The sequence below is a fragment of the Diabrotica virgifera genome, chromosome 10 (assembly GCF_917563875.1).
Source record: "Diabrotica virgifera virgifera chromosome 10, PGI_DIABVI_V3a".
In the NCBI taxonomy this organism is placed as follows: Eukaryota; Metazoa; Arthropoda; class Insecta; order Coleoptera; family Chrysomelidae; genus Diabrotica; species Diabrotica virgifera.
The window spans coordinates 52028933-52042503 of record NC_065452.1 but is presented as its reverse complement, the minus strand read 5'-3'; the positions used below and the strand labels follow the sequence as shown (position 1 = coordinate 52042503).

The 13571-nt window shown below is 35.4% G+C and overlaps 1 protein-coding gene across 3 annotated transcripts in view; it reads left to right on the top strand.

Annotated features, from left to right (window-relative positions):
• The first annotated feature begins 13257 nt into the window (after positions 1-13257).
• LOC114333183 (uncharacterized) overlaps positions 13258-13571 on the top strand; it is a 49351-nt gene continuing 49037 nt past the window's right edge. For 2 of the 3 annotated variants that reach the window (XM_028283035.2, XM_028283036.2), the window contains exon 1: positions 13277-13372. In XM_028283035.2, the coding sequence (XP_028138836.1) occupies positions 13346-13372 (27 nt within the window). In that variant the 5' untranslated portion in view covers positions 13277-13345. Of the gene's footprint in view, positions 13373-13571 lie in introns of all 3 variants that reach the window. The other variant, XM_028283034.2, reaches the window with a different exon arrangement.

Genomic DNA, 13571 nt, shown 5'->3' with positions numbered 1-13571 from the left:
ACTCACAATAACTAAAAAATAAAATAAAACAAGAAAATATATGAGATTTCCACAGTAAATAATTAATATGTGAAAGTAATTAGAACTGTATAAATTAAATTCACGGATGTTGGGGCCATAGACATTGTGTCTGTCTATATAATTATAATGGAATTTATGTCATTCGATATATTTTAGTCTCACTGGAAATCGTTGTTAATATAGATTAATATACACAAAAAGGAAAATTGTATAGTTGATTCATAGTAAATAGACATATTTGATCTTAAGATTAAATATGTTACGTTTAAAAAAAAAATTGGGAGTGTATTTGTTTCTTTTCTTTTTCGCAGTGTAAAGCTGTTTTCGGTGCATTGCATTGTTGCCATTTATAGTTTCTGTACGTTCATACTTCTTGTGACACAATTTTCATGTATGTACATATTTTGAATAGAAATATACGGAAATATTTATTTTTAACGAAAGGGTGGGTATGGAATAGTTATGGGTAATTATGTATTTAGTATTTATTTATAAAACTCAACGGGCCTTGAAGGCTTAGGGCTGAAAATTTTAATTTTCAATCAAAATTATTACTACATAAGTTCTGAAACTGTTTTCTTGTGAGTTGTGGCATGTCAAGTTAAATATCATGTTTAAATAGGATTAGCCACACTTTGTTGTAATGACAATTGCATTTTTACCTAAAAAGATTTGACTTTAAAAAAGTTTAATAAAGAAAAGAGATTTGTGTTGAAAAAATATATAATCGCCAAATCAACTTGGCAACCTTGCTGACCATTCGTTTTTTTAACTGGTTTGATTTTTCCCAATATTCCCATATTATGGAATATTGCCTTATCAGTTTGGCATTGCGGGGGCATTTACCCCCCCCCCCCCCCTGACTCTGAAAATAACTGAAATTTACAAAAAATAGGTACATCAATTTTATTACCATAGTGATTTATTTGTATTATGTTTGCATATACCTACAGCGTGTCCCAAAAGTAGCGGAACGGCAGTGGCGTAGCTGAAGATTTGAGGGCCCTCCCGTGACAATTTTTGTGGCCCCTCGTATTATAAACATAACGACAACTAATAATAGTGTAGCTACTAAAATATGTGGAAATGACAATGTTTGTCCGTTCTTTAATAAGTCTTCATCAGTTAGTGTTAATAGATTTTTGCGAATAGACATGAAAACCTATAACATATGTTACAGTTCAAGTTGATTATTATCCAGTTGGAGTTGACTTTTACTAGTTCGAGTCAACTCTAACGGCTGGCTTCAGTAAAAGTTGATTATAAATATAAAATGAAGATTTATATTCAACATTTACTAGTAAAAGTAGACTCCAACTAGGAAAAGTATACCTACTCTTCCCAATGCCATTTAGTAAAAGTTGATTCTGATTCACACAAACAGCCGATTCTAGAAATTAAATGTTACTGAATATGTTCAAATTAGTCTAGGCTGTATCGTCGCCCCCGTTAGGTAAATTACTCCGATTCGAATTTTTTGTACAAACTTACTCAAAAACAGGTCCTTATAACAAATCTACTGGGTGCCAGGCAGTACCTTGATCGATAAATTGTTTAAACAATTTTTTTAGACAAATTCACAAAAATAATTTTCTCACTTCGAATAGTTTTTTTTAGATCCTTTGGGTTATTCTGAGCAAAAAAAGGTATTTTGTGATTTTTCTCTAAAATTGACTTTTGTCGAGTTATACGCGATTTAAAATTTGAAAAATGCGAAAATAGCCATATTTAAGGCTTAATAACTCGGTTAAAATCCCTTATTATGAAAGTCAGAAGTGACCAAATCAAAGTTTATAGCCCCCTCTACAAGATCCAGCAGAAATTTTTGTCACTATTTTATTACTAAGCTGTTATCTTTAATTATTAACAATGAGCGCTAAGTGTGTATTAGGCGGCCGTCAATGGTGAGTGCTAAAGAGATGCACCATTACGGCTGTCCAATAGTGAATCTCATTCGCACTCACATTGACGGCCGCCTCAATACACGCTTAGCGCTCATTGAGGCGGCCTCAATGACAAAAATTTCTTCAGGATCTTATAGAAGTAGATTTAATCTTTGATTTTTTTTAGTTTCTGACTTTCATAATATATAATATCGTATGGCATTTTTGCCTTTCGTGCAGTTCCGGCGCCAATTACATCTTGTTTCAACCCTGTTTCAAGTAACTAGTGTCGATGTACACTAGCCCAGGGGGACCGACGGCTTAACGTGCTCTCCGAGGCACGGTGAGACGGCTCGTGCCATTATTGTAAATGAAAATGGTTTGTCTTTGGCAGGGCTCGAACCCACGTGCACTGGCGTATGAGGCCAGCGATTATGCCGTTACTCCACGGCCGCTCGCTCGATTTTCACAATAATTATCTTTAACCGAGTTATTAAACCTTGAAAATGGTTATTTTGTCGTTTTTACAAAATTTTTCTCTAAAATTGACAACAGTCAATTTTAGAGAAAAAAAGGCCCAAAGGATCTAAAAAAAATTTGTACGAAGTGAAAAAATTATAAGACTAAGTTTTCACTCTAATGGCATATAACATATCCCACCAGAATGAAAACAATGGGAACCTTCTCTGGTTACACCTCCGAGGCTTCTACAATTTGCAAGCCATACGGATGCTGAGACTAAGGAAGATGAGGGAATTCTACAATTTACAATTCACGTCACATCTGCTCAGCGCGGTAAAGTTCCAACGAGAAAGTTAAAAAATTATTTTTGCGAATTTGTTTAAAATCATTGTTTATCGCCAAACGTCACTAAAAACATTCATTATTGTACTCATGTGCCCTCATTTTCGGTAGTAAAGTAACACTTTGTTGTGTTGAAAGAAGAATGTTACTTTACCTGCCGCGATTAGTAACCCGTTCTCAGTAGTTACTGAGAGTTTCTCAACTCTCAGTATCCCTATCCAACAGTATCTGCAGACTATGGTCCGAATCAGTCATTAATACTGTGTCGTCTGCATAGCGGATGTTATTTACTCTCTGACCGTTTATCCTGATTCCTTCTGAAGAGTGCGATAAAGAGTTCGCAAATATTACCTCAGAGTAGACGTTAAAAGTATGGGTAATAGCACACAACCCTGTCTAACACCTCGTTGTATTTCAATTGGCTTTGACGTATTACCATTGGTCTTTATGATTGCTGTCTGATTCCAATAAATAGCCTCTATAATTTTAGAATTATAGAGGCTGTCGACTCCGATGTCGTTCAATCTTTCTATCAAGGTCTTGTGCTTCACCCTATCGAACGCTTTCTCAAAATCTATGAAACAGATAAAAAGGTCTGCTTGCTGATCTTTGTATCTTTGTGCCAGAGTATGAAGACAGAATATTGCTTCTCGTGTCCCTATACCTTTCCTGAAGCCAAATTGTTCTTGACCGGTGACCTCATCACATTTTTTATAATATATTCTGTTCTGTATGATACGCAAGAAAAGCTTCAGAATGTTATTTAATAGACTTATAAGGCGGAAGTCCTGGCATAATTTGGCGTTCTTCTTTTTAGGCAGTGGTATGAAGACTGATTCAAGCCATATTTTAGGGATAGTCCCTGTATTGTAAACATTATTAAATAGTCCAAGAAGAAGGTCTAAGTTTTCCTCGTTGATTAACTTCAATAGCTCAGCTGGTGTTTCATCTTTTCCTACAGATTTGTTGTTTTTTAGTTGACGTAGAGCATATTCCAGTTAGGTTATCCTTCCGTAGGAGGTTATCTGATGTCATAGAAGAGTTCCTTTATATAGTCTTCCCACATGTTTATTTGTTGTTCAGGGCTTGAAATCAGTTTGCCTTCTGCGTTGATTAGATTATTTGGTCCTTGTGAGTATGTCGTGCCTGTGAATTCCTTGAGTTTCTTATACAGATGGAAGTCATCATGTTTTTTATATAAGTTTTCGATTTCTTCACATTGTTCTGTTATCCATTTTTCTTTTGCAATGTTTATTTTTGTTTAATGGTTCTATTTAATACTTTGTACATTGCTTTGTGCTGTTTGCATTTTCTTCTTTCATCCATTAAATCAAATATTTCCTCTGTCATCCATCTTTGCTTCCGTGGTCGCTGTTTTATGAGCATTTCAGTTGCCGTTGCAAGGGCGTGTCTGATTTCCTCCCGAAGGCGAAAGTTAAGGATGTTTAATTATATGAAAGTGTGCTAAAAACAGTGCGAAAAAGTAAAACCCATTTAAAATACATTGTTACTTCAGAAACACTTTAAACCCTTCATGTACTGCTATCTATATTTACAATTTTCACACAATAAAACCTTTACATCAGCGGTTCTCAATATTTTTGAGTCATGTACCATCTAAAGTTTCTTTTATTATATTTCTATATTTTTAGATTGTATAATCAATACTTACTATGTACTACTATTTTAAGTTTTTGTGTGTTTTGAGTACCTCCGCAAATAATAACATGTACCACCAGTGGTACATGTACCACAGATTGAGAACCGCTGCTTTACATAATATGAGATAAAGTAGATAAAAATTATTTTTTTGAATTTGGTTAACAAAAATTGGTTAAACAATTTTTTGACCGCGGTATCGCGTGACACCCTGTGTATTTGTTATAAGGATTGTTATACGATGTATTTCTTTGAGTAAGGTTGTGCAAAAAATCGAATCAGAATAATTTACCTAACGGGGGCGACGTTACAGACTGTACTAATAAGTAGTTAAAACGGTCAAAACAAAGAAACGCACACTCATCAAAAATGCACTTGAGATTCTCGTATAATCAACATTTACTGAATTGATCCAGGAAGAGTCAACTCCAACTAGTAAAAGTTGATTTAAATTTTTAAAATCAACTTTTACTGCTCGTTTCAGTTGGAGTTGACTCCAACTAGTTGGAGTCAACTCTAACTGAGAATCAACTTGAACTGTAACATATACATACACGTCTCTTAATACGATAAACGTATTAGTAAGTTGTTGCAATATTATAACTAAATTTACATTGAAAACATGAACTTCAAAACTGTTTTTGCTACGTACAAGTTATTTTTTCGTCGCAGCTGAGCCCATTGTAAAATTTTTTATACGTTTTATTGGTTTATTTTTAAATTCCGGTATAATACCCCACTTCTGCTGCTATTCCTGCTATTCTGCTGCTATTCTGCTAAAGTTTCGGAAAACGAATTTCTCATTTCTCAAAGATTATTACCGGAAAATTAAACTAATAGTAGGGGAGGAAAGTAAGCTAAATTTGCAGTTACTTGAGCGTTATGGGGACTTATTGGGTTATGAAGATTGGGTCCTAAAACCAAAAAAAGTTAAGTAAAGTTTTGCATTTAAGTGGGGACTTTCCAGTTTGTAATTTAATTTTCCATTTCCAACAATCGTTTTTTCCGATTAAATGTTTCGAATAAGAGTTACTTATTTTTACGTAAGGAATCCAAAATCTACAATAAAAAATGGGGGCTCCTATTTAATATTTTAAAGTAACCCCCTATCCCACCGCCGTGGGGGTCGTGTTTGGCGTATTCGATAGATTTTTCAAAAATATTGAATAGGTACGTATATTTTCCAGTTTTTCGATGTGATGTTCATTTCGCGAAATATCACGTGGTTCTATTTATAATTTTTAATTTACCCCCACCCCTCTCCGTGTCGGGTCGAGTTTGGTATCATTCGATAGATTTTTAAAAAATATTGAAAAGGTATTTTTTACTTTTTCGATCTGACGTTTATTTCTCGAAATATTCGCTTTTTTCTTGTGAAACTTTGTGGCTCACCTATTTCCTTACGCCCCGCTCAAACCGTCAGATTTTTTAAATATACACTGTTCTGCATGTACTTAATTTACCTTATCTTAATCTGACGATTTAGAGTTTTTCTAAGGATTCATTTTTTTTTTCGGGCCCCCTTAACGAACTCTCCTGTATTATGATCTAATATATGGAAGTGGTACATTTACAGGGAACAAGGTTTCTCCCCATGTCATATTCTGAGGCGCTCGAGTAACTGCAAAAATCCCCGCTTGGGCTCCCCTACCATAAGCTGATCATGTTTTGAAATATCTTGAGTGGTATCAGTTTCTTGAGCCAGCAAATCTATAACTTTGTTTTGTATTTGGGGGCTCAAGTAATTTGTTTTAAGTTATTGTTTTTATCGATTAATTTAGCTAAAACGAGATCATATTTAGCTAGTAAAAGAACCACCGACAAAAAAATTACCTTCTTGGGATTCACTTTCATCTAAACTACCATATCTCCACTAAACGCTAAATTGCACCCGGAAAGAGTAAGGCCGTCCGCACATGGGTCGATCGAAGACACGTCTCTAAGTTCGCGCATCTTGCTCGTCTTGTACGAACCCTGCGGCACAAGCGATTGCTCTCCGCACACTTGTCGATTCAGTTTGCTCACATCTTCCAACCAGGAAGAACGCATTTTTTATATATTAACCAAAACGACTATATCGATCTGTAAAAAGTACGGTATTGTTACATTTTTAGTATAATTTGTATACAATAAGCATTATACAATTGAGGGTATTTTTCTACTTCCCCAACGAATTTTATATTAAACACTTGGAAACAGAAGTTCAATGTTTTCAGAATTTTACATTACAAACAGTATATATATTTCCACAAAGCTAATAATAGTATTACAATCAACGAACATAACATGCACCGATCCTTAAATAAAAGTAAAATTTCATTCAGCGCAAAAAAACAACAAAACACGAAGGAAACAAATAAAATAAACTACCTATTATGACTAAAAACGTGCATCTCACTCGAACTTTCTCGTGCGCTACGGATCGCAAGCGACGAGAGCCGTACAAGACGAGGAGATTTGCAATCCTAAACGCTCCGTGTACGGAGCTCAATGCCACAAGGAAGGAACTTTACTGGCGGGGAGAGACCTACGTGACTGGAATCGAGTCGCTAGTTCGAGCGTCGCCCCATGTGCGGACGGTCTAAGGCCGTCCGCACATGGGTCGATCGAAAACGCGTCTTGCTCGTCTTGTACGAACCCTGCGGTACAAGCGATTGCTCTCCGCACACTTGTCGATTCAGTTTGCTCACATCTTCCAACCAGGAAGAACGCATTTTTATATATTAACCAAAGCGACTATTTCGATCTGTAAAAAGTACGGTATTGTTACATTTTTAGTATAATTTGTATACAATAAGCATTATACAATTGAGGGTATTTTTCTACTTCCCCAACGAATTTTATATTAAACACCTAGAAACAGAAGTTCAATGTTTTCAGAATTTTACATTACAAACAATATATATATATATATATATATATATATATATATATATTTCCACAAAGCTAATAATAGTATTACAATCAACGAACATAACGTGCATCGATCTTTAAATAAAAGTAAAATTTCATTCAGCGCAAAAAACAACAAAAAACGAAGGAAACAAATAAAATAAACTACCTATTATGACTAAAAACGTGCGTCTCACTCGAACTTTCTCGTGCACTACGGATAGCATGCGACGAGAGCCGTACAAGACGAGGAGATTTGCAATCCTAAACGCTCCGTGTACGGAGCTCAATGCCACAAGGAAGGAACTTTACTGGCGGGGAGAGACCTACGTGACTGGAATCGAGTCGAGTAGTTCGAGCGTCGCCCCATGTGCGGACGGTCTAAGAGTTACGTCAATTACCTGCTTAATTACTTCCTTCCAAATTCCCTATTTTGATGCTTATTAGGGAAACATATTTTGATCTCCTTTAAAAAAAGTAGAAGTATTAAGCTTGAAGGCTTTAACCCTTAACTTGGCGCGCCTATAACCGCTGTAAGAAAAATGTTTTTGCTTACTGAATGTCATTTTTAGAGGGCTCCATTATCAGAGTCAATTACATTTTTTTTCTATTTTAAATTTTTTGACATTTTATTGACATTGTATCCCATAAGATACACTGCTAGGCGTACCGTACATTACAATGTACCTCGCAAGACACATTGCCAGGAACACTATGAAACCAGTACTGATGCCCAATAGATACATTGCCAGGTTATTAAAAAAATACCTCCGTATCTAGAAAGATACATTGCCAAGATGTATATTTGTAGTTTGGACCAATATAATAAATAATATTGGGTTATTGAATTAAAACAAAATTATCAAAATTCCACAGAATATAATGATAACAATAAACAAATCTACAATAAATTGTTTCGCTAAAAGTCTTTAGAATTTTCAAGACTTTCAGCGAAACATTTGTAGATTTGTTTAATGTTGTCATTTTATTTTGTGGAATTCTTCCCATTCTTCTAAAGACCTCCTCATTTGTTACCCGATAACTACATGGGATTTTAATAATTCTCCGATATAGCCACATCTTAAATGCTTCCAATTTTCGGCACATATCTTCGTTCAAGGTCCATGATTCAACACCATAAAAAAGGACAGAGAAGACGTAGCATCTCAGCATTCTTACTTTTATACCAAGACAAAGGTTGTGGCTCTTGAAAAAGGCTCTCATACGGTTGAAGGTTGATCTAGCTTTTTCGATGCGCGCTCTTATCTCTTGGTTGTTGACCCATTTTTCATTTATTATGGTGCCGAGGTAGTTGTAGTGCCTCACTCTTTCTACAGGGATTTAGTTGATGTAGAGTTGACCTTATGTATATAATATATATACTATAATATATAATAATCTGTGTATATCTAATACTATAATAATATATATTATAGTATAGCTCCCTGTCAGTAAAAAGCTTGATACCACTCTCGGAAATTTCGGAGCCAGATGTTCTTCTTCGACCTCAGCCTTTTCTTCCGTGCGATCTATATTATGAGGTGTAGAAGGTTATACCACTCTGGATGTCTCATTCATCATCATCCAGCCTCAAAAGTCCACTGCTGAACATATGCCTCTTCCTCTTGTTTTCCAACCCCGTCTATCCTGCGCCGCTCTCATCCAGTTTTTATTTAGTCTTCCCAAATCATCAGAGTCCATTTTGTGGAGGGTAGACCGACGCTTCTCTTGTCTTCTCTTGGTCCCCATTCCAATAACGTCTTTGTTTATCGCCCATCTGTCATTTTGGTTATGTGCCCTGCCAATCTACATTTTATTCTGGGTATTCTTTCGATGACGTCAGTCGCCTTGGTTCTCCTTCTGATCTCTTCGCTTTTTATTCTATCTCGCAGAGTTATTACTAACATGGACCGCTCCATTCTTCTCTGTGTTACTCTCAGTTTGATAGCCGAGGCTTTTGTTAAGGTAAGTGTTTCTGCTCCTTATGTAAAGACTGGGAGGATGCACTGATCAAATAGGTACCTTCCTCTTTAGGCATGTGGGCAACTCACTGTGGGATATGGGACGTGGGATGTCTTATTACGTGACCGAAATATTGTATATATATATATATATATATATATATATATATATATATATATATATATATATATATATTCGGGTTCAAAACGTTCTCCGACGTTGTCCGATGCCTTGTTGCCAATATCTTCTAGCATTGCAGTTTTCGTCTTCTAATCCTCGTACACTCATTGATCGTCTTACTCCTTGTATCCATGTCGTTCTTGGCCTTCCTCTTTTTCTGTTTTCTGTAGGTATCCATTTCATAATTTTCTTTGGCAGTCTTTCCTCTCCCATTCTCTGAACATGTCCGTACCACATTAATTGTTTCTTCTCAATGCATTCTACAACCGTTTCCTGTAAATTCATTCTTCGCTTTACTTCCTCATTTCTAACCCGGTCCAATCTCGATGTTCTACTTGCTCTTCTTAGGGCGTCCATCTCAGTAGCTTCTATTTTTCGTTTTTGGTGTTCCTTTATTCTCCATGTTTCGGATGCGTATACCAATGTGCTCTTAATCATGGTGTTGTATATTCTCATTTTTCTTTGTTTCCCTATCTCGGTACTCCACAAAACTCCGTTCAGTGATTGAATTATCGTTCTTGCTTTATTTATTCTGCTCTTAATTTCTGCATCGTCAGTACCTTCCTTGTTGAAATTAATGCCCAAATACTTATATTTATCACAGCTAGTTATTTTCTGATTATTGTCCAATATCATATCAGTTGAATCCTCACCTAGGCATAAATATTGTGTTTTTTCTACATTCATCTGCAATCCCCATTTTTCGTATTCTTCCTTCAATTTGCGAGTCATATATTCCAAATATTCTTTATCGTTTGCACATATTATCTGATCGTCTGCAAACTGAAGGGTGTACAGGCAGGTGTTGTCGTCGATTTGGATGCCCATTCCACTGCATTTTCTTTTCCATATTGTAAGGGCTTTGGCGACATAAATCTTAAACAGGCTCGGTGATATGCAACATATCCTTGTCGTAGACCTGTGTTGACTGTAAACAAATCTGTTATTTTGTTTCCTAATTTTACTGCAGATTTCATGTCACTGTATAAATTTTGGACAGCTTTTATGAGAGTAAAGTTAATGTTGGAGTTTTGCAGTACTTCCCATAGTTTCGGTATCGGTATATTGTCATATGCTTTTTGTAAATCTATAAAAACTAGGTGTATTTGCCTATTCCGTTCTAATTTTTTTTCGATGATTTGTTTTAACGAAAATACATTATCCGTACACGACCTTCCAGCTCTAAATCCGCATTGTTCTTCTTCTTCGTATCCTGAGTGTTCTTGTTCAATCAGTTCTCTTAAAATTTTTGTATATACTCTGCTTATTGTATTTGTTACTGATATTCCGCAATAATTGCTACATTTTAGTTTATTGCCCTTTTTATGGATCAATGATAATATCATATAAGCTATTTTCCAGTCACTGGGTACATTTTCGCCATTGATGTACTTTGTAAATACATATGCCAGAGATTCGAAAAGTATTTTAGTTCCATTTTTCAGTAGTTCGGCATTGATTCCACCTGGACCAGGAGATCTTCCATTTTTTAGTTGTTTAATTGCATTTTTAACTGCTACACTGTTTATGTTTATTTCTTCCCCTACAGTTTGTATTTCCGTCTCTGTTGGTTGTGAGTATTCGGGCCTTTGTTCAGTTAATAAGTCCTTATAATGTTGAACCCATTTATCTGTTGGTATTAATTGTAGTTTGTTGTTGCGTGTTTCGTTATTCTTGATCTTGTTCAGAAATTTCCATGATTCACTGCATTTTCGTCCTCCTATGTGTGCTTCGATTTCTTGGCACTTTCGATCCCAGGTCTCTCTCTTACTTTGAATGATTTTATGTCTTGATTCTCTTTTCTTTTCTCTATATCTGTTGTAGTCTTCTTCATTTTTTGTGTTAAGCTATTTTTGGTATAGTATCTTTTTTTCCTTGACTAGTCTCTCTGTCTCTGAATTCCACCAGTATTTGTTACTTTTTCTAATTTCTCTGATACTAAGGGCTTCCTTTGCAGCTGCTTTTATGCTGTATACTATATTATTATAAACCTCTTCTGTTGTTAGATTATTCGGGCTTAGTATGTAATTGTCGAGTCTCGTTTGATAGAGATATTTAACACTTTCATGTATATTTAACACTTTCTAAGTTATATTTCTCGTCTGTTATATTTGAAGTATTTTTGTCTGCACCCGGGATTGTTTTCGTCTTCGTTATTGTGTGTCTTATCGGGAAGAATCTTTTAGCTCTTAGGAAATGATGATCTGATATGTTACATATTCCTCTGCATACTCGTATATCTTCAACTTTCAATAAGGTTTGTTGTTTTAGTATTGCGTAGTCAATTATTGATCTTAAATTTCTTGTCGGCTCTGTCCATGTATACTTATGTACCTCTTTGTGGTTAAAATAGCCGTTGTTAATTCTTAACTGAAGTTGGTCGCATAAGTCTATAAGTCTTTCGCCATTGTCGTTGACTATTTCTTCACCAAAAGGTCCCATTATGTTGTGGTTTTCCATTTTTCCCGTTCGACTATTGATGTCTCCTAATATAATTATTTCTCTAGTGTCACCAATTTTCGATATCTCTTGATGTAACGTTTGAAAGAGCATTTCTTTTTCACTGACGACACTATCATGTGACACACCGTATACTGCAGAAACAGTGAGTTTATGAATCAAGATGTTTATGTTTACTCGTATGATATTTTCATTTATTGCATCACAATCTGTTATTTTATTCTTTAATGTCTTCCTTCTATTCATCATCCTTTTTCTATGCCGTTGTCTTTTTCCATTTTGTCCGTCCTTACTTCCGAGGCAACCATTAGGCTTTTTTGCATTTTATCGTTTTAACGTGAAATGAGGAGCAGGCCCATTGTCACAATCCCCAACCTGGAGAACCACGAAGAATTTCTGTCGGGGTCTTCTACCCTTAGCTGATGTGATCCAGATTTCGAGCGCTGGATACTCGCTCTTCACCCTCCCTCGTCTGCAGCACAACGCACATCCATTGTACGCCATGCCCCCAGCAGTTACGCCCATAAATGGATCTTATCGAGGACGTGAGAGTCGGATTCTTTGGCAGAGCTGAGTTTGATTTCTCAAACCCCTGACTCATGTCAGGTACCAGTGAGCATTTCTCAGAGCTTTATTGCTATATAGATATCAGCAGTCCATATAGCCTCTGAGACCGAAATATTGTAACTTTCGAATTTTTATCGTTTTTGTTATTATTCTGTACTCTTTTTCATTCGATGTAAAATCATTTAATTTATTCGATCAACCCAACTTATCCGCAATATTCGTCGATAGATCCACATATCTAAGGTCTCTAATTTTTTCATTAGTGTTTCTGTAAGGGTCCAGCTCTCCATGCCATACACCAATGTAGAGAATATTTAACAGCGTATTAATCTGATTTTAGGCTTTTGTTTTGTCATAGAATCTTTTTGAAACTACTTGATTTAAATTAATTATGAATAGAAAATCCTTCGAAATTCAGATATTCCCAAGAATTATCAAGAAAATAATATATCAAAAACATCATTTTATTATTTTGGCTAAAAAATGTGCACCATGAGCGCCTGAGCTTTATGCAACATGAAAGTCTCGCTGGTTGGCCTTGTATGTAGATGGTATTCTAGCCCTCCTCTGCCACACACATTGCATTCATTCAAGTTTCTAAATTTCTGATTCCTATGCAAACGCCGAGAGAAAAGTGTGACAAACACAAATTAAATTCAGTAAAGCCAAACATAGAAATAGAAGCTTATCTTGTAATCGAGTAACAGTTCTGCAAAATAGCTGTTACAATCAAATTTTTTGTTGATTTGAGCATATTTTACATTTTGTGTCTAAAGTTTTATTTTTAAATTTACCGCTTTTTAATGACAAATGCCAACCTGGCAACACTGCCTACTTCTTCTGTTGTGTTTGACGTTAATGTGCATGTGTACCAGTGATATGGGGATTGTACGGAAGAAAATAAAAAAATATAGAAAATGGATAAGTGGCTTTCCAGTTTTAAGGTAATTATAAAAAATAGTTAAAAGAAGGGACAACATAAAGTTTAGGGCAACGGCCATGCAACAGCATGAATTTTGTGAACAGTGTTGCCATATCTGTTTATAATTTAGACAATGAATTTAGACCTTGTTTAAAATGTTTTTTTTTATAATTTAGATGTTTATTTCATAGGTTAGTTTGTTCATTTAAGTTAGTTTCTTT